The 22,342-nt window shown below is 44.9% G+C and overlaps 1 protein-coding gene across 7 annotated transcripts in view; it reads right to left on the bottom strand.

Annotated features, from left to right (window-relative positions):
• The window catches only part of FURIN (furin, paired basic amino acid cleaving enzyme), a 334,609-nt gene that overhangs the window by 193,186 nt on the left and 119,081 nt on the right, over nucleotides 1-22,342 (bottom strand). For all 7 annotated transcript variants that reach the window (XR_012230939.1, XM_073568621.1, XM_073568624.1 and 4 more), the window contains one exon: nucleotides 1,137-1,235. Coding sequence is in view for 5 of the 7 variants with exons in the window: in XM_073568621.1 (XP_073424722.1) it covers nucleotides 1,137-1,235 (99 nt within the window). In the remaining 2 variants the exon portion in view is untranslated. The remainder of the gene's footprint in view (nucleotides 1-1,136; nucleotides 1,236-22,342) is intronic.

The following is a 22,342-nucleotide window of genomic DNA, read 5'->3' as shown; positions in this document are numbered from 1 at the left end:
GGGAACATGGAAAGACTGGGAAGAGGTCACAGAGCTGAATCAGCTCTGCAGCACTTTTACACTCAAGATCCAGAGCTCAACCCAACAGACCCAGCAAATGCTATTACTTTACAAAATGGGAATACCTCTTGAAAAAAAAAAAAAAACAAATTCTGAAATTCTATGAACGCACAATTTTAAAAGAGTTATTTCTTCAGGAGCACACAACTCTTCTGCCTCCAGGCTTTCTGGTGGCAGGGGAGCAGTACACTCCTGAAGACTGACTGATCTCCCATGCTACCTCTTTGCCCCTCAGCATCGCAGGAGTCCAGTAGTACTGAAGTTGGCCGGATCCGGTCAGCTTCAGAGTGAGGCTGTAAGATTTAATGCACAGATCCTCACAAGCACACACTCCTTGCCAAGGAATCCGTCCGGCTGGTAAAATAGGCACCGAACTATAAACTCTATAGAATTAAAAATGCTTCTGTTCACAAGAGGATTTTTAAGAAGATGTAAAATGCTAAATTGCCTGTTTTTACAAGCAGTCGCAGTTTTAACCACTTATCAAGAGGAGACAACACTTTCGAAAAAAGGAGTGTTCAACCCTTGCTCCGTAAATAATAGAAGTCATGACGTGAATGTAAGCGGAGCCCAGCACTATGTAACATCAGAAGGTAAATGTGAGGAGCACACATCGAAACCTGGACTTCTATGCACTTACAAGGATCACACAGATGTCTACAACTTTATTCCGCAGGCTGAGATCGCCAATCAGTCGGAATCCATCCCATCCTGACTGGCTTATTCTCCCAGTGTCCACTTACAACAGATTTAATGTCTTGAATCAAATTACAAGATTAACAAACATTTCACAATCCTGGATCAAGCAAATGCAATGTAAGGACAGGACAGAACGTCTTACATAACCAGATGCAATCATGTGGAGGATCGTGGTCTCAATGAACACGCCTGTGCACATGTGCCAGCTTCACAGCTACAGAAAATGGCAAATAAGCTGACCGGCGCTAGTCTATAATGCACTATTAAATCACCACATTTTGGCCCAAACTGAAATGTTACAGAATTATTCATCCAGAATATGTTGTTCTTGGGTCTCCTCTGTACGTATCTTAGGATAATAGATGGCAAAACCTTACCTGAGGATCTCTGCTCAGCAGGAAATGTCTGGTTCTGTGAGGCGTCAAGGATCTCTTCACCACAGCCCGATGATGAAAATGATAATAATCCCCAAAAATCTAGGAAATAGAAAAGTAAACCGTTAGCGAATAAGTACAGATGAGCAAGCACCTCCAGATATAGAACACTACCCTCTCATACACGGAGCGCACATCATTCTGTAATTACCACTATGGCTGGACCGTCGCCTACTGAAGGCCACAACTGGTCTAAAATGGGCCAGCTAATGAGCCTACAAGATGGGCTCGTCAGAATGCACAAGGTCAAGAGCTTGTTCACACTGCATTTTGTCTGCACCTTTTCGCCATGGAAATAATGCAGCATGTTCCACAGCACCAGCAAAATGAGTGACATTTCTGAGATCTCATTCATATTGCCTATTTTTTCCTAACAGATTTGAACCAAATTGTTTTTTTTTCAAATCTGCAACAAGTAAATCCTTTCAGCATTTTTCACCTATTCAAAAGAATGTGAAAAACAAACAAACAGAAAAATGCATGCAATACAGTATAAATTGTAGGATGAGTTTCTAGAAAAAAATCTGCTGTAAATGCTCAAAGTGTGCACATTGTCTATTAGCTGTAATGCTCAGGAGACTAAAGGCCCCGTCTCACATAGCGAGATCACCAAGATCGCTGATGCATCACCGATTTTGTGATGCGCCAGCGATCTCGCTACATATGACAGATAGAGGCGACCTGCCCCCTGCTGGATATCGCTGATCATGCTCGAAAGTCCTGGGCCATTTTTTCATCACCGGTGACCCACTAGCCAGCGCGCATCGCTGTGTTTGACGCCGATGAGCGAACTCGTTGGCGACGCAGAACTCAGGGATGCAAGAGTGAGTCGTCAGAATACCAGCTGTGTGACAACACACCAGCGATCCTTACCAGGTCGTATCGTTGTCGGGATTGCTGGTGCGTCGCTATGTGAAACGGGGCCCTGAGAGCGCAACTATTGCAACCAACATGCATGTAAAGTACCACATGACTAAAGCTAATGAACGGTTCACACAGGTTCCTTCCTACTAGTGTTACAGTACAAAATACTTAGCGAGTGTTAAGGGTACTTCACACATAGCGATATTGTTCGAGATCACTGAAACATAACCGATTTTGTGACGCAACAGCGACCTCGCCAGCGATCTCGCTACGTGTGACACATAGCGGCGACTGGCCCCCTGCTGTGATCTCGCTGATCGTGCTCGAATGCCCTGGGCCATTTTTGATCATTGGTGTCCCGCTGGCCAGCATGCACTGCTGTGTTTGACACAGACGAGCGACCTTGTTGGCGACACCGAACTCACATCTATCGAGAATCAGAATAGCTGCTGTGTGACAAGGTCCCAACGACCGCCGAGGTAGTTATACGGATCGCTGGATCGTTATACTGCGTCGTTGAGTATATCTGCCTGTTTGACAGCATACTAGCGACGCACCTGTGATCCCTACCAGGTCATATTGTTGTCGGGATCGCTGGTGCGTCGCTATGTGTAACGCTACCCTTACTTAGACCATGTTCACATGTATTTTTTCTTGCAGGTAAAAGATGTTCTCTTGGCAGAAAAAAAAAAAAAAAAAAAAAAAAGCTGCTTACAAAAAGCAGGTTTTACTGCATTTTTATTGCTGCATTTTTGCATGCTGATTAAGTTTAGTGCCACCCCCACCTCGCCAAAAAAAGCCCAATTCAACTTCCTTAGGTTTTTGCACGAAAAATGGTGCAAAAACTGCTACCCGTTTTTGCACTTACCCATTGCTTCCTATGGGTGAAGAAACGCTGAAAATACGCTAAAAGAATGGACATGCTGCAGTTTGCAAAAACGCAGCAGTTTTTCAAATCAGTCAAGAAAATAAAACCAATACATGTACATGAGATTTCTGAAATCAGATAGACTTTGCTGGTACTGTAAAGCGCAGCTTAAAATTTGATTAAAAAAAAAAAAAAAAAGCAGGGAAAAAAAGCTACAAAAATGCAACGTGTGAACATAGTCTTACAGTAAGAAGTCATCACAAAGCTATAAAATCACCAAAACTGGCGGCATCTGACACTTGTTGGAATTCAGTGGCAGTCAACATGCTTGGCCACCTTGGTTCATTCTCTATGAGATTGTCAGAGATAGACAAGAACAATGCTCCGTTATATCCGCAGTCCCAAAAAGAATGAAGGTGCACTACCGCTCCACACAAACTGGGGAAAGCAGTCCCCATTCTAGAAAGCAGCAGTGATCTCAACAGTTTCTCATCCTCCCTTTGAACCAAAAGTTAACACCCTATCCAGTGGGTAAGTAATAAACTCTCACTGGTATACGCCATAACCCGAACAAATGACAAAGTTCTGAATCTAAACCCAACTATACATTTGACGTTAAAGGGAATCGGTCAGCAGGTTTTTGCTATGTAATCTGAGGACAGCATGAGGTAACGGTAACACTCAAGGTAACTGGACACAGTCACTGTAAACAATGTTTCTGTTTGTTTTCACTTTCACCCCAATAATCCTTCACTTTCTGCTAATTCCCCTAATCCCTACTCCTAGTAAGGAACTGTTCATCTCTTCTTCAATCCTCCCCATCCACCTCACCTCCGCCTCAAAACTGTTCCTTAACATACAATCCTCTGTCTCCAAACACAGACAGCCCCCTCATGCCCTCTCCTGCTCCCACCTGCTAACACTTTCTCTGCTCCTTCTCACTGCTGGTGATATCTCTCCAAATCCTGGTCCTCCTCACCACATTCCCACAGTCATTTCTACCTCCCATCCACGCTCTATCACAACCTTCCGTAACCTCTCCAACCTTATACCCATTCACCCAGCCCCCGCTTCCCCAGTCCCACTAACAGGAGCTCTGTGGAACGCTCGCTCTGTCTGCAACAAGCTTCCTACATCCATGATCTTTTTGTTACTACCAAACTCTCCTTCCTCGCCATCACCGAAACCTGGCTCACCCCTTCTGACACAGCCTCTCCTGCTGCACTTTCGTATGGCGGCTTCCACCTTTCTCACACCCCCCGCCCCAGCAGCAAACATGGTGGAGGAGTTGGTTTTCTCCTGTCAGATACCTGCTCCTTCACCCCAATCCCACTGCCACCCTCTGTTACCCTCCCTTCCTTTGAGGTGCACTCTGTGCGCATCTACTCCCCCTCCAACCTCCAACTGGCTGTCATCTACCGCCCCCCAGGGCCAGCCACCACCTTCTTTGACCACTTCACCACCTGGTTACTTCATTTCCTTTCCGCGGACATCCCTACTATCATCATGGGCGACTTCAACATCCCCATTGACACTTCCCTCTCAGCTGCCACTAAACTTCTATCTCTCACTTCCTCCTTCGGCCTCACTCAATGGTCTTCTACAGCCACCCACAAAGATGGCCACACACTGGACCTCATCTTCACCCGCCTCTGCTCCCTATCTAACCTCTCTAACTCACCTCTTCCTCTCTCTGACCACAACCTGCTCACATTCTCTTCCCTCTTCACTCCATGTCTACAATCCCCACCCCACAAACTTTCACACCCTCGCAGGAATCTTAAACACCTTGACCTACACTCATTCTCCGAATCCCTCCTCCCTCTTACAGATATAAGTTCCTTACACAATGCGGATGACGCTGCCGCTCTATATAACACCACAATAGCTGTAGCTTTGGAATCCGCTGCCCCACTTACACATACCAAAACTCGCAAAATCAACAGACAGCCCTGGCACACCAGCCTGACCAAAGAGCTGAGGCGAGCTTCCAGGGCTGCTGAGCGCAGATGGAAAAGATCCCACTCCAACGAGCATTTCATCGCATTCAAACAGTCCCTCACTACTTTCAAGACCACACTCGCCACAGCTAAACAAACCTACTTCTCATCTCTCATATCCTCCCTGTCTCACAACCCTAAACAGTTATTCAACACCTTCAATTCTCTCCTCCGCCCCCCAGCACCTCCTCCCTCCCCACTCATCTCAGCTGAAGACTTTGCCTCATTTTTCAAGCAGAAAATTGATAACATCAGGGACAGTTTTGGTCAACAACCCCCAGAGCCCTTCCTCCCGACTTCCCAGCCCTCCACCTTCAAAACCAACTTCTCCACCATTACAGAAGATCGACTCTCCACTCTACTCTCAAGATCACATCTCACCACCTGTGCACTCGACCCGATCCCATCCCACTTCATCCCAAACCTCACCACAGTCTTCATCCCAACCCTAACCCATCTCTTCAACCTATCACTAACAACTGGTGTTTTCCCCTCAAGCTTTAAACATGCCTCCATCACACCTATCCTCAAAAAGCCCTCTCTTGACCCATCCTCTGTATCTAGCTATCGCCCTATATCACTTCTCCCATACGCCTCCAAGCTACTGGAACAACACGTCTACCTTGAACTGTCCTCCCATCTCTCTTCTTGCTCCCTCTTCGACCGCTTACAATCTGGCTTCCGGTCACACCACTCCACTGAAACTGCCCTTACTAAGGTCACCAATTACCTCTTAACTGCCAAGAGAAAGCGACACTACTCTGTCCTCCTCCTCCTGGACCTGTCGGCTGCCTTTGACACAGTGGACCATTCCCTATTATTACAGACCCTCTCATCCCTCGGCATCACAGACTTGGCCCTCTCCTGGATCTCATCATACCTAACAGACCGGACATTCAGCGTCTCCCACTCACACACCACCTCCTCACCTCGCCCCCTATCTGTCGGAGTCCCACAAGGTTCAGTCCTAGGGCCCCTGCTGTTCTCTATTTACACCTTTGGCCTGGGACAGCTCATAGAATCTCATGGCTTTCAGTATCATCTTTATGCTGATGACACACAGATCTACATCTCTGGACCAGATATCACCTCCCTACTAACCAGAATCCCTCAATGTCTGTCCACTATTTCATCCTTCTTCTCCACTAGATATCTGAAACTCAACATGGACAAAACAGAATTCATCATCTTTCCCCCATCTCACGTGACCCCCCCTACGAACCTATCAATTACAGTAAATGACTGCCCACTCTCCCCAGTCCCACAAGCTCGCTGCCTCGGAGTAATCCTTGATGCTGATCTCTCCTTCAAACCACATATCCAAACCCTTTCCACTTCCTGCCGACTTCAACTCAAAAATATTTCACGCATCCGTTCATTCCTCACCCAAGAATCTGCAAAAACCCTAGTCCATGCCCTCATCATCTCTCGCCTTGACTACTGCAACCTCATGCTCTGCGGCCTCCCCTCAAACACTCTCGCACCCCTCCAATCTATTCTAAACTCTGCTGCCCGACTAATCCACCTGTCCCCCCGCTATTCCCCAGCTTCTCCCCTCTGTCAATCCCTTCACTGGCTCCCAATTGCCCAGAGACTCCATTACAAAACCCTAACCATGACATACAAAGCCATCCACAACTTGTCTCCTCCATACATCTGTGACCTCGTCTCCCGGTACTTTCCTGCACGCAACCTCCGATCCTCACAAGATCTCCTTCTCTACTCCCCTCTTATCTCCTCTTCCCACAATCGCATACAAGATTTCTCTCGCGCATCTCCCCTACTCTGGAACTCTCTACCACAACATATCAGACTCTCACCTACCATCGAAACCTTCAAAAAGAGCCTGAAGACCCACCTCTTCCGACAAGCCTATAACCTGCAGTAACCACCGATCGACCAAACCGCTGCACGACCAGCTCTACCCTCGCCTACTGTATTATCACCCATCCCTTGAAGATTGTGAGCCCTCGCGGGCAGGGTCCTCTCTCCTCCTGTACCAGTTATGACTTGTATTGTTTAAGACTATTGTACTTGTTTTTATGTATACCCCCCTCACATGTAAAGCGCCATGGAATAAATGGCGCTATAACAATAAATAATAATAATAATAATAATAATAATAATTCAGTGATGTGTCATTTATTAGGCTGTGTGCCATTTACTTACAAATAAGGTTTTATCACTAGGAGATTACCATTACTTTGATCACAGTACAGAAGGTTCCCTGGTCTGACCCCGTCCCCCTCAAGTGATAAGCAGCTTGTCAATAGACAATTTAGGCAGAAAGCTGCAGTCTGGGTGGGTGCAGCTTTCAGAGTGCTGTTTCCAGCTACATCTAAGAACTCTGTCACAACGGCTGAACCCAGTAACCTAAATGAAACATTATAAGAATCAGGATCTCTTTCTTTCCTACATTATGCTGTTCTCAGATGAGATCGCAAAAAACTCGGGGAAAATTCCCTTTAAGAAGACTAAATCGCCACAAAGTCTCTACAAGAAGTTTGGAAAGACAGTTTCCTGCAGTCTTGTTTGAAAAATTGATGTTGGCCGCCTGATAACGACGCTGTGTGCACAAAGACTTCCATTACTTTTTGATGGGCAGAAAGTAAAAAAAAAAAAAAAAAAAAAAAGTCAATGGGAGAAATGTTTTAGAGGGCAAAAAAAACATCAGATGTCAGAAACAGTAATAGAACACATCATAAAGCACACACATCTTTATACTTGTATCTAGAATATCTAGCACATTGTGGATATAGAGGAAAGCAAACACGTTAAACTAGACTGATGGAAAATGTGACGAGATGACAACCTACGAACAAATATGTCAGCACACTGGTAGAACCAAGCAAGACACAGATGCTACATGTGCAGATGGTGGAGATGAATAACCTATGCTTCCTGCCCCAGATTCAAGCAGCGATCATCCATCACCCTCCGTAAAATATGAAAAAGCCAAGAAAATCATTCAAACCCTACACAAAGGGAAGAAATTTGCCTTTAGATGCACTCACCCCTTGTCTAGTTAATGCTTTATTTGTATGGATAATTGAAGGAGTTACAGTAAGTGGATTTATGGCATAATTCACTCCGGTATCCCCTCAATGATGGCGCTGTTCACTATACTTTGTAACAAACAGTCAAAAAATCCATTTCAGTAAAAAGACACAATATTCAGCAATGGCAGAGACTGCTCTGCGATCCATGGGATCAGACACGTGCCATGTCTGGCTCTTCTCCTACAGAGGCAAGCGTCTTGAAAAGGACAGGGGTAATTAATTTGTACTAAAAGATGGAGAAAGCGGCCCCTAAATTTATGGCCGCATGCAGAATTCTTGTTATATGGACATCAGAACAACATAAAAGGTAAATCGCTCAACAAAGCGCCAACGACAAAGGCTCGACTGACATCAGCGCAGAGCGCGTGCACGTATAGGATGACTGTCCGATGCAATTACTTAGTAATCACGGAAATCTTTGTTTTTTTTATAAAAAGGAGAGAGGATGGGGAGTTGAAAACAAGGACAAAAGCAATTATACCTAAAGAGATCATTCAGTCCCCTTTGTAAGATCTACGCGCTCGGAATTGTAAAAGCTAATGCAGTCGTCTCTTCGGTGTATTTTCATTTGATAATGTGTCTGGAACATACAGAATGATTCTCCGATCAAAGCGCTCCATAGCCATTGCTGTATGTACAGATAAACAAGCACTCCAAATGCCAAAGTCTGCTCTCCAGCAGCTCCCAGTGAATAGAAGTCACAGTGAATAGCAGACAATGGGAAAAGAAGCTTGATATTTATTTTTAGCATGTCCAGCATCCTTTTAGTTTTAATCAGAGGGGCTTTTACACTTGGAGAGGCCATAACCCCTTTCAGGCAGAGAGTCTGAAAGGTACAGAGTATGCCGTCCCCGGAATGTGACTAATGACCCTCCCAGCGTGATTGGAAAGGTGACTGATCACATGGAGCTGGAAATCACTGCTGCAGTCTTAGGACTGGCTCCGCCATTAACGTCTTAACAGAAATCATTTTGTTATTTTTTATTTATCCAAACTTACTAATCACCCATTTTGGAGATCAGTCCATGTAATGTGCTGACAGGATAAGGTATTTATTTTCATCGTGTAATTTAGTTATTTATGATAATGGAAAAAACATGCCAAATCTAACATTTATTAAAGACGCACTTTCATCAAAGTTTTTATCCTCTTATTGCAGTCATCATATTATATAGCACTGTGTTCTTACAATTGTTCATTTTGCCTTTCTACCCAGCTAATTCTTCTCTTTTCCATTAGGTATATGACATCATATGATTAAAAACTGACGAGCTGTGTTCTTCTTAGCTCTATGTAGAAACAGGAGGTTAATTTTCCCTGTATAAGTCACTGCAAAAGTGCCTGGCATATGGAGGGGGAGGGGGAGAAAGGGAGCAGGGTGGAATGATTTTTATAGAGACAAGAGACTTCCTGTTTCTACATACAGCAGAAAAAAAAAAAAACCATTTACTGAGTAGAAAGGCAAAATGAGCAATTGTAAGTGCACAGCATTATATACTATGATGACTACAATATATTAAGATGTTAAAAACTTTAATATGACTGCTTCTTCAAATCAATAATGACTAATAACCCATGGCCAAGAATAATACGGAAGAGAAGAAAAGGAGGGAGAGTGCTTTTCCAGTCCTATTTTACATAGTCTTAGAATGGAGGAGCACTTCCCTTACCAGTCCCCTGATGCTTCTGTGGCACCTTTCTGGTCTCTGTTCCTCAGGCTTAATGACACAACATGCGAGGACCTCACTGGTGTGGACAGTTCACCACTACAATTGGTGACTGCCTGCAGCAGTCACATTTGCATTAGCCATATTGTTGCTGGAACTGAGGACTATGGAAGAAGAATTCTAAAAGGGAGTCTGTCAGCAGATTTGTGCTAGCTTATCCGAGAGCAGCCTAATGTAGACAAGAAACCCTTAATCACTTTGCTTGTGTGAGAACCGCAGTACCCAGCAGGGCTGTGGAGTCGGTAAGCCAAACCTGCGACTCCGACTCCTCAATTTCCCTTACACCGACTCCGACTCCAACTCCGACTCCCACACATATTGCTTATATTTAAGTGAAAAATTTATTGTAGTACAATGTGAACCTCAGACATTTAATCATTTTTATGATCCAATAATCAAGATATTTATATAGAACAGAATATATATTGGTGTACTACCCGGTTTTCATTCTTTTTGGTACAGATACGATATGGATAGACAGATATGGATAAATGGATAGATAGAGCAGATTTCTAATCTGCTTTTGCTATTGAAAACATTATCTATGAGCTCAAAAACCTTTCAGGTGATGCAGTTTTTTAAAAAGATGATCAGCTTTTGCAGCTGAAAAACGTATCCTCAAAAAACACAGGAAAAACGCTGTGTGTGAATGTAGCCTTAGATCAGGAATATAACAGCCATTTATAGGACATTTCATAACTTTCCCAAACTCCTATGAAAAAATATTCAGCACATCCTGCATTGAATTACTGTACCCAATTTATTATATATTTTAGGAGTCGGAGTCGGTCCATTTTATACCGACTCCAACTCCGACTCCACAGCCCTGGTACCCAGTAATCAAGAGTTTTTAGATGTATCATGTAGCAGAAATGAGGAAGCTAACCCCACCCAGACAAAGCTCTCAGTGTATATAGCTATAGACAGTGAGCCGCTTTTCACAGGAGGGGGTGGAGTCAGACTTCCTGGCATGTGCTTCTGTGTCCCAGCAATGATAAGCTCCTGGTGATAAAACAATCATTGCAAGTAAACAAAAGCATGGAGACAAGAGAGGTATTGCCGAAGTTTGTGTTTCAAGCCCTACCTCATGCCGTTGTCAGCTTACACAGCAAAAACTTACTGACAGATTCCCTTTAAAAGGTTGGAAAATCCTTTTGCACATGCAGCATGCTTCAGTCAGTTGATTGCTTTCAGCATGGATACTTACACCCTCCATGGGCAGCAATTATTGACAGGCCAAGTGAATGTCTTACATCTTTATCCAGTAACAGGCAGAAAAAGAGCGGCCAATGATTATATTGTTTGCCCTAGTTAAGCTAGTATTGGCATAAATCTCCACTACAAAGATGGGGGCTCCCAAGTCAAATGTTATATATACAGGAAATCGCCACACAAGTCATCCCAATTTAAAAGTAAAATTACTAAAAGCAAAAGTATCACCACGAGCAGATCTAGTGGAAGAGGGCATTTCCCATACAGAGTCTAATCGCTTTCTTATAGACTGGAGAGGGATTTGTTAGTAAGCTTAGGAGTTTTGCAAAGGTCGATTTGTTGGTTACATCATGAGTAGGAAGGAGAACAATCGTAAACCTAAATAAACAGACCCTTTAAGACTGTATACAAGCATGACCGGCATAAAATCTGAACTCTGAGTGCTCCTAGAACGGAGATCCTAGACAAAGCAATACAAGTAGCACTATATTCCTGCTCAAACAAGTAGCCTGTAAGTAATTCTTAAATAATTAGTAAAAACAATTTACATTATAAAAACAAAAATATTTTAAAGAAAATAATTACGGTAAGTAAATTGAGATAAGTACTGTAATATTAATTTGGAAATTGTGGTACAATCTAGAATCAGAGATTATCCTGGTGTCTGCAACACGAACACTAATACTTTTCCTTGGTTCATTGGACAGTCTATGATGGTGTGTATACAAGTCCCTGTATGGCGTGCATCACCCAGGCGCTGTAGGGCAATAAAATGTAATCCATCTGAAAATATCATGTTGCATTCTTTTGCGGCATAGTAAAGTACCAGTGGGTGTATTGCAAAATCAAATCAGCCAACGACAATATACAACCAAATCTGCACACCTACAAGTCCAGGAATATAAAGACCGATGTCTGGACAGCCTCAACCTTTCCACCACTTCACAACATAAGAGAAATAATGGACACAGCACAAATTGGGCATAAAGTAGCCATGGAAGCTTGAAGCGGAGAATAGCTTAGTTACTCACCAATAACGGCGTTTCTCGGAACCCATGACAGCACCACGGAGAGAGGGGGTCCGCCCATCAAGGACAGGAACCCTCTCCTCCACCCCCAGTTGGTTACAGAGCATCAGAGGGTCTCCTGGTTAGTTAACAAAAGTATATACATAACATTATAATATTGCATATTATGGAGAAGCCCCGTGTCACAAAACCACATTGCACACATTAACTCGTGCTCACTGCACACGTGAAGGGGGGGGAAATAAGCGGGTGCTGTCATGGGTTCCGAGAAACCCCGTTATCGGTGAGTAACTAAGCTATTCTCTCTCACCCATGACAGCACCACGGAGAGAATTTCAGAGATTGGTAGCTTAGGGAGGGACCACCACCTGAAGGACCCTTCTCCCAAAAGGTCAGGTCAGACGTAGAGGCTAGATCTAAGCGATAGTGCATGAAAAAGGTAGAAGGTGTTGACCAGGTGGCCGTCTTACAGATCTGCTCTATTGATACCTCTGATCTTTCTGCCCATGAAGCAATGTGGAAAGAGAATTTTGATGGTTGACTTGATTGACTCCATTTTGAATTTCTCGTTTTTGACATAATCGTTCAGCCTCTTTAGAATTGTCCGGAAGGTACCGTCCAGTTTGGTTACTAGAAAGAGAGGAGAGTAGAATCCTCTGCCTTTCTCCCACGGGGGAGCCTCCTGGAGGACTCTCTTGTTCAACAGGCTTAGGACCTCTTTTTCGAGGGCTTCTTGTTCTGTTACTGATGATCGTAGTGGGGTCACTACATATTTTTGAGGTGGGAGAGAGAGAAAGTATCCTTAACCCTGATCCTATCAGATTTAATAACCAAGGGTTGTTCGATATTTTCCTCCAGGCTGGGAGAAAAAAAAGCTTAGCCTCCCTCCCACCCTGGGCAAACAGTCACTTTAGCCTCCCTCCCACCCTGGGCAAACAGTCACTTGGAGGGCTTTTTGTCTCGGGACGACTTACCAAAGAAGAACCTCCTGTCTCTCCTTCTATCGTCCCATTTCTGTTCTCTCGGGGGTCTCCTCTGAAAAAACTTTATGTTTCGAATGGACCTTGTAATGCCTGTAGGGCCTAAATTTGGGAATCCCTTCTTTTTATCCCCCGCTTTTTGGAGGATGTCATCCAATGTCTCTCCAAATAGGAATTTCCCTTCACAAGGGATGGCACAGTTTCATCTTAGTCTGTAAGTCCCCAGGCCAACATTTAAGCCACAGCGTTCTTCGGGCTGCGTTTGACAGGGCTGCCATTTTGGATGACAACCTTACCGAATCAGCCGAAGAGTCGGCTAAGAAGGCCGCCGCACCCCTTATCACGGGAATGGATTTCAGGATCTTCTCCCTGGGTGTACCCTCCCTTAGCTGCTTCTCTAGTTGGTTCACCCACACAATGAGGGCTCTGGAGGTACAAGTTGCCGCTATCTCTGGTCTAAGATTTCCTCCTGCTGATTCCCAAGTGCCATAGAGGAAAGTATCGGCTTTCTTGTCTAATGGGTCCTTTAGAGTACCCATATCCTCAAAGGGGAGTGCAATTTTTTTCGGGGCTTTGGCGACCGCCACGTCTAACTTCGGGGCTTTGTCCCAGGACGTGGACGCCTCCTCGTCAAAATGGTATTTTCTTTTAAGGGAGGGAACCGTGGAGTTCTTCCTATCTGGTCTCTCCCATTTTTTTTTTTTTTTTATCCGGCCCTGTACATTTTCATTTAGCGGAAACACTCTGTCTCTTTTGGCCTAGTCCTCCAAACATTATGTCCTGGACTGTTCTATCTGGCCGAGAGTCTGCTACCCCCATGGTAGACCTTACTGCCTTTACCAACATGTCTACCTCACCTCATCCAGGGGAAAACAATGACGACCTTCTGTTTCCTCATCTGAGGATGACTAGTCGGTGTCTGAAGTATGTGATGTAACTTCCCCTGACGTCGAGGCCTCTGACTGGGAGGCTGCTACTGTGTCCCTTTTCCTTCCCCTCTTTGTGTTTTAGGGATGAAAGGGCACTTTGAAACGCCGATCGGATTACCGCTCTTAGATCCGAGGCGTAATCCGGGGTTTCATCACAAAGAACCTCCTGTATGCAGGAGTCACGGAGTTTTTTTTATCCCAAGCTGCTGGTAGCGGCCTGCTACAGGTGGGGCATTCCCTGTTTTGTTTTTTCTTTCTTATTTCCCTAATAAGGGAAAGAAGTCTATTATAATGGGGGACATTCACGTAGATCACTTACCCCATTATGCGCGGTTGCAGGTACCGGTTCGGGAGGTGGATTCGGATCCCTCACGGGCTGATCCACAGAGGGTGACTTGCTCCTCGCAGTCCACTTGCTCCGCTACGTGGAGTGGCTACTGGACCGGCCCTCGCGCCCGTCCTTTTCTTTTTGCTGGCGATGGTGGTGTCTGGGCTGCTGCTGCTTATGCTGCTGCATTGGCTGCTCCTTGTGCTGGTCGCTGTCCTCTATGTTTACAGGACGCTTCCAGCAAGGAGCAGCTCCCGCGTTCTTCTTTTGAATCTCCCGGCCCGGACGTCACCTCCTTCTCCCAGCCTGCCCCGCTGTGCCCCCGGGGAGCGTGCAATGCGCATGCGCCAGACACGGGGACCCAGAAGTCGTCATTCCATTTCCAGGGCAGCGCCATATTGGTACACCTCTGTACCGCGGCGCTGCTCTCTCGTGAACCAGCGTCCCCCAGCCCCATTCTCCTTTCCGGAGCGGCGGCTCGGTCCTCTCCCACCTGCTCACCCTGTACAGCCCCTCGGTTACAGCGGTGGCGGCTTCAGGCACCGACCCCGCCGCGGCAGGGGCCTCCCCGCTGCCAAGATTGAACGGGACGGCCCTGGCTCCTCTTCAAAGGTAAGCTGCTGCTGCCGCTGCTGCAGGATCCATGGGTCACCCGTCAAGGACAGGAACCCAACTGGGGGTGGAGGAGAGGTGCCGCCTTTTTATCTGTAGGTTCCTGTCCTTGATGGGCAGACCCCCTCTCTCCGTGGTGCTGTCATGGGTGAGAGAAATTGTCCATTATTCTTACACATCTACCAATTTACTTGTATTCTTCCTTGGTTCCAACCTTTGAGGGATAAAGGGAATCTGTCAGCAGGTGTTTGCCATGTAATCTGAAAACAGCACGATGTAAGGACAGAGACTCTTGATTCCAGGGATGTGTCACTTACTGGGCTGTGTGTTTCAATAAAAATCAGTGTTTTATCAGCAGATGATTATATAAAAGAGTAGTTGTCTTGTAGTCCTCCTCTGTATAACCTCACCCCAAAAACAGATTAGGCAGCTTTCTGCCAATTTACATAGAAATCTGGCAATCAGTGGGCTGGGCGGCATTTTACAGAGCTCAGTATTCAGAGATCTGCTAGATCTGTAGCAGATAAAACAGTGATTTTATCAAAACTACAATACTAAGCAGTTCCATAAGTGTCATGGCTGGAATCAGGGCTTCTGCCCTTACATTATGCTTCTCAGATTATATAGCAAAACCTGGTGACAGATCCCCTTTAAACACAGACACTAAAGCAAATTGATAGCAAAATGTATTAAGATATGTGAAGACCTGAGGTTGTGGGTTATAATAATCACCTAGGAAGGTTAACAATGCAACTATTTTTTATTCCTTACATCCACGTTCTTACACTAATTCCAGATGGATGGTCACAATGCAATGTACCCAGTCTAACAGATTCCATCCTGGAGCAGATAGTGGGTACCGCCTGGTACGAGGGCAGTGGAACGGTCTACCAACTTTTGGTTCACTGACAGCTATTGTATCGCCTGACAGTATAGTCTGTAGTAACAGTCCATTCTACAAACCACAACCTTAGCACGTCTCCTGCTCCAGCAGGCAACAGTCCTTAAGGCTATGTGCATATGTAGTTTTAAGTGCAGCGGATTTTTCTGCGCAGATTTGGAAAAATCCGCAGGTAAATTCTCAGGTCAAAAGACCGGCGGTTTACCTGCGGTTTAGCCCTGCGGTTTCACCCCTCTACAATGGAGAAGGTGTGAAACCGCAGTGGAATCCGCACAAAGAATTGACATGCTGCGGATTTGAACCAACGGAAAAATCCGCAGCATGTGTACAACGTTTTTCAGTTTACCATTGAAAACAATGGTACTGTACAATACAGCTAAATCTGCTGCGGACCCACAGAGCCTGACACCCTGCGGATCCGCAGCAGAATCAGCAACGTGTGCACATGGCCTAAGATAGTTCCTCACATCCAGACTATAGATATCACAACTGTAGCATGTGTATCCAGCTCCAGCCGGCTACTGATCTCCAATATCCATAGGCCATCCATACAGGGGGACCAGGACCTCACCAACAGATCTTTGCCCCTCGACGTCAATGCAACAACTGCCTCACTAAACCTGTGGCTTATTTTGCTCCCTCTCCTGGGATCAGCCCCCTGGATGGGTAGAAGTGTTCACACACTTCCCCCCCCCCCCCCCCCTTAACATTTGCTTTTAGCTAAAAGAATGAAGAATGTTTCAATGTTTCAGAAGTATTGTCTCCAGCCTGTCTGCATGGTTGTGTATTATGGAGGCCCTCGGCAGAGAGAAACAAGACACACATGCCCCCACCAGATGCAGGACAGAAATGCTATTGTAGGTCTTATGTATACTTGAGTTTCAGCCTGCATGTCTATCTGCTTACAGTCACTGAATGGAAACATTGATTCCAGTTGAACACTTTCCAGGTGAAATTAGTGCACTTAATCCGAGATCAAGCAAATATCTAATAAACAAGATTGACGTATCGGAGCTCCATGCTGGAAAAGGCCGTGGCTAGCTCCTCACAGTATACATGCCGCTATTTTTTTTTTTTTTTTATATATATATAGTGTCCAGTGTATATTTTACAATAAAAATCCAAAAGAGACCATAAACATAATATGTCAACTTCCAAAAAGAGATGATAAACCCAAAGAAAGGGAAGTACCAGACCAAGAATAAAATAAATAGTTTATTAATAAATATATTAAAATTACTCCAAAGAAACATAGATGTACAGAACAAGGCAGAGTGAACTCCTGGCAACAATAAATGAAATCATCAAGTTAACAAGGTACATAATATAACAGATTATTAAAAGCCAGAAACAACTTCTATCTATGCCCGCTTGGAAGAAGCAGTAAAGCGAAAAGGGCTTCTGGGTCCCCTTCTCCCTGCAAAAACAGCACCAGGTATTGTTCATAATTCAGCAGTATTTTGTATAGCCTATTGATGTTATCCTCTGTATCACCTCATGTCCTGTTGTAAATGCTATTTAAATGGTGCCATCTCTTCTCAGTAATTCACTTGCAGTCTAGCCTGATGAAGAGACCTGCGTAGTCTCGAAAGCTTGCAACTTGTTATCATCTGTGACGGTCACGTGTGACTGGACACACCGCCTCCAGCAGGGCAAATTTCTATTACACACGTGACCCTAGATACACCGCCTCCAGTAGGGCGAATTTAAATATAACGTGCAGCCGGATACACCGTCTCCAGCAGGCGAATTTCAGAATTACACGTGAAACTGGATACACCGCCTCCAGCAGGGCGAATTTAAACAATAAGGGGAAACACCAGGGAAACCGATACAATGGAGGGCCCTGCGATAGGGAACGGGGATGTGGAGACCTCCTGCACTCCCCTGAGTCAGTGTCTCTATACTCCTAACGATCCCTAGGCCGGTTCCACACCGGGCGCCGATCAGGAACCTAAAAACCCTAGCTCGCCCTGCACCTAGCCCTTTCTAGTGAAATGGACGGTGCAGAAACTAATCCCACCACTGCGCTGAAACATAAGGGAAGTCACAAACAGGGAAGCACCACTTGGCTTTGCTCTGTTGCTCTTGTTCCCAGCAACAGAGTCCACCACCGGAATGCAGCTTTCCTCCTGAATAGCTGCCACCAAGCTCTGTCAGAGCTGCAAGGAAATCCCCTCAGTGACTCCTTCCACACCAGGACTCTGACTGCTGCAAGGAACTCTCTCTAGCTCCTTCCTCCACCAAGGATGGTTGGAAATGACCACTATCACCAACAGTGATTGCAACCACCTGACACTTTTATAGGTAAGAGCCAGCAATCACACTTGCTTCATAATCACGTGCACTAAACTAAAGTAACCAAAGTGCAATGACCCTAACGGCCACCGGGGGCAAAACCAAACTTAAGCACACAGCTTAAGGAAAAAAAAAAAAAAGGTTACTAGTGCTTTTATCTGTCATAATCCAGCATGGATCATGACACCATCTTTTCAGTTAGCCATTAAAAGGTATCTGTCAGGATCCTGTCAGCGCCGGCGTGCAGCCTCCGCTGAGCAGGGACTCACCCGCACTGTAGGGGGGCCCGGGGTAAGGTACAGCCAGAAAGTACAGATACACAGGACCTGTGGATGCAGAAGTTTAGCAAGCAGTCACAGGACCTACGGTCCTGTGACTGCAAGGGGGCGGGGCTTAGCGTCCTGCTTTCTGAGATGGCAGGACACTATACAGAAATACTCAGTCAGGCAAAACAGAGGTCATACAGAGATATCAGTAAATTACCAGGGATTAGACAGAACGGATAGTCAGGGCAAAGCAGAAGTCAAAACCAAATAGACATAGAAGGTACCAAGCAGAATCCAAAGCAATATCCAGAGAACAGACAAAGTCGTACACAGAGAATCAAGCAACCAGAACACAGCACAAACACACTCAGGGGTCACCACACAATGCCAAGGGCGAAAGTATAACTGACAGGGATGGGAGCATCCTGAGGCTATAAGAAGCCTCTCCCAGAACCAGGGAGAGGCCACAATCATAGCCCCAGGTGTGCAGGTAAGCCTGCACTGGGATCACAACCTTTAACCCCAGAAATGCCTGTCATCAGCACTGGTTCCAGACATTAACCCCACGCGTGCGAGTCAAACCCGCACGGAGATCATGACAGTATCAACTATTGAGGACTCTCAATATTCTTCTATCTACTGGCTAACACAGTACAAAGATATATATCTTACCTGTATCAGAAATTCACTTGTAATCTAGCCTGATGAAGGGGCCTTCTGAGCCCTGAAAGCTTGCTTGCAAATATAATTTCTCTGGTTAGCCAATAAAGGTATCACACCTTGAATACTTTTCTCAGTTTTTTGGGGGGCCATAAGTATTTACATCGAGTAATTTTAATATATTTATTAATAAACTATATTTTATTCTTGGTCTGGTACTTCCCTTTCTTTGGGTATATACATTTTACAACAGAACGCTTACAATATTGTACTCAAGTATGCCATTATGCAGAGCTCACTGGCTCAATCCTCTCTTATAGATGTGGCTAGCAGGAGAAAGAAAAAATAGAGGCTGTTGACATAAAGCAATGTTCAGTCTGCTGAGGAATAGACAGTACTGATCAAAGGAAGATGTGATCAAGTGTGTGATACAAGAGTGCAGAAACTAGGAAGCAAAAACTTATCTGGAAAAACCCTCAATCCAAGAGCCTATATATTGTGCAGCTGTGTACAGAAACACGGAAGGGGGGGGGGTTACAATCTAGGTACAGCAATAACAGGAGGGTCACTAAACTTGCCAGTCATGTTGGTGAGCAGCTAATTTATATGGGGGGACAATTACAGTTCTGAATTAAAATGACCACTGCCCTGGCGCACTGCAAAACACATCTGAGCACAAATAGGATGGATTGCGTAAAGCTAGAGACCTGCGAAGGGAATGGGGTAGGTGACCCAACACTGTCCATTGTCCCAATTAGCATGCCGCAAGACCGAGTGAAGTGATCAGCCTGATAAATTGAGGGCATGAACCATAGCGCCCAATTCTGTAGTTCCCCAAATTTTGTTGCTAGTATGTGCCATTTCATAAACTCCCAGGAACACAAACATTCCACAGCATAGGTCTTGAGCAACATAAAATAGTTGCTTTTTACATTCAAGAATGGGTCTAGCACATATGGCAGCTACCGTCTTTTCAACTAGGATTACAGCCCTAGACATCATAAGCATCTGCTGTCAAAAAGAATTTAGGAATCTTTTAGAACATTTTTTTTTTCCTTTTCTTGAAAAATCCCCAGATGCTAATCGTCTGGAAGGTTTGAGTTTCTTGGAGCCTGTGTGTTGTGGCATGGCTACATTTGATTTGATTTTGGTGCGATGTACCATTGCTACACTGTAATATCTGGCCTGATGATGTGTGCTGCAGCCAAAGTAATCATATAGGCCCAGCCTTAAAGGGGGTTGTCCATTATTCAGACAACCCATCCTTGATCACTATACATCCCTTATGTAAAAATAATAGCTACGCTCACCTCTGGCTGAATGGGTATCCAGAGGCTCACAAGACATTGGTTGCTGGGCTTGCATGACAAATTAAAGTTATGTGACCTCCCTGGGAGGGCAGACGCTGACTTTCTGGAACAACGCCCGCACAGGAGAAGACTAGTATAGCTGTTATTGTGCTATCCCAGTAACCGGGCAATTAAACAGTTGTTGCGTGGTAGTAGATTTCCTCCAGCGTGCCAGAATTACTCTAGGCACTGTGAGGTAGGAGATGTAATACATTGAGTGTTGTCATGAGCATACACTGAGGATTCATAAATGTACAATGTAATGTGTACTTTGCCATCTACTGGTCAATGTATGCGTATGAAAGTTAGGCAATTAATGTCCTCACAACAAGCTGCCATAGAAGGGAAGAGTCTCCCAGTTCAGTACCCATGCTTCCTGTGAGCTGGTACAAACCAGTCTAGTTCTGTCTGGTCAAGGGAGAGCAAGGGAGCGCCACAGCTCCCTGAATCCATTCCAGTCCACGCTGAGGGGACATCATTCTCCAGTCACATCCACAGACCAGTGAAGTCTCAAACAGTCAGGAAAGACTGCATACTGGTTTTCCCATGCTCTTCCAGACGGATACCAGATCCATCGTGCCCGCCACGCCACAAACACTGTCTGACCTACTCCCTGCAATAGGGAACGGTGGGGCCCAAACTGTGAGTACTTCCATACTAAGTTGCCCTGGGGAGCCAACCCGTGAAGGTCTCACCATCAGTGTGGCATTACCTGGACTGTGCATAATATTTCCTCCAATAGCAAGTGAAGAGAACTGTCCTCCAGGGGCCTGATGAGCCCTGAACTTGCTTGTTTTATACGCACAATATGCAGTGAAACATACACTGAACTACCGCAACTTTGCCTTTAAATGAGAGAATTTACCATTTTCTGCTTTAGTAAAGTGTTACATTTAGTAGAAGTTCACATGCTGCTTTAATTGCAGGAACATCATGGGCTGTCCCATACCTGCCCCAGACACCACCTCTATTTGAATGCCCCCCGAGGGGGGTCTTATACCATCTCCTGCTATTGATAATTGTTGTGAACACGAGAGAAGTGTTTAGGGGTCCAGCAACCCACTTCAGCTACTGTGATATTAAAATCCACTGCCAGTGGAACTACATGTCCCAGCTGGCCCCTCTGCAACATTTGGCACCTCCCCAGCGGCTTACCGTATTATTTTACATGAGGGAAATAGTGATCAAGGAGGGGTTGTCAGAGTTGTGGATAACACCTGTAATGAGAATGAGCACCCTCAATTTGTGCGATTACCAATACAGCTATTCCTTCACGGATACAGGAAGATGGTCGTCAACAAAATCCCAGGATCAAACAAAGTTTGAACCTGGGAAAAGTGTGGCAGGCAAAAAGGAACTCTCTTCCAAGAACGCCTCGTGAAAAATCCATCACCTCTCCACAAAGCACAGCAGCCTCAATGAAAAGTTTGCATCAGACAGTATCAAATCACGACTGCATATAGGATGACCCCTAAGTGTATCACAATGTCAACCCTTATGAAATATCAGCCATTTCCTAGCATATCCCACAGCTGTGCCTGCTGACTTTCAATCACCCAGCACTCACAGAGGAGTAGAGAGATTACAACCCTACACATGACTGCCAAAAATTACTACGTGCTAAAAGAAAAAGAAAAAAAAAAAAAAAAAAATAGAAACTTGACCTCCACATGAACAGATGTGCACGGTTCTGAGAACAAACCTGCAATGCACTATATAATTCAGGCTAGGTGCAAACTTTATACATTATATTCCGCTGGACATAACATGCCCAGACAGCAAAAATCTGCATTCAGATGTATGACAGCACAGCCATAGGCTAAAATGTAAAAGAGACATCGTAAAATAAAATCACACAGTTTTCAGCATTATTCTCAATGGGAGAAGTATTGAAAAGCATAGCAGTATCTCCGTATCAGAGAGGAAGAAGCTAAAGAAGGAAAAAAAAAAAAAAAAAAAAGTATATATAGAGGATGTAGAACATGCATTAAAATAAAAGTTAAATTCAGAAAGACATTAGCTTGACATATGGCACATGCTTGCATACATTTTTTATGTAAACACCATA

The sequence above is a fragment of the Dendrobates tinctorius genome, unplaced genomic scaffold, assembly GCF_039654945.1.
Source record: "Dendrobates tinctorius isolate UK_male_01 unplaced genomic scaffold, ASM3965494v1 ptg000022l, whole genome shotgun sequence".
NCBI classification, from domain to species: Eukaryota; Metazoa; Chordata; class Amphibia; order Anura; family Dendrobatidae; genus Dendrobates; species Dendrobates tinctorius.
This window is presented reverse-complemented; position numbering and strand designations above follow the sequence as displayed.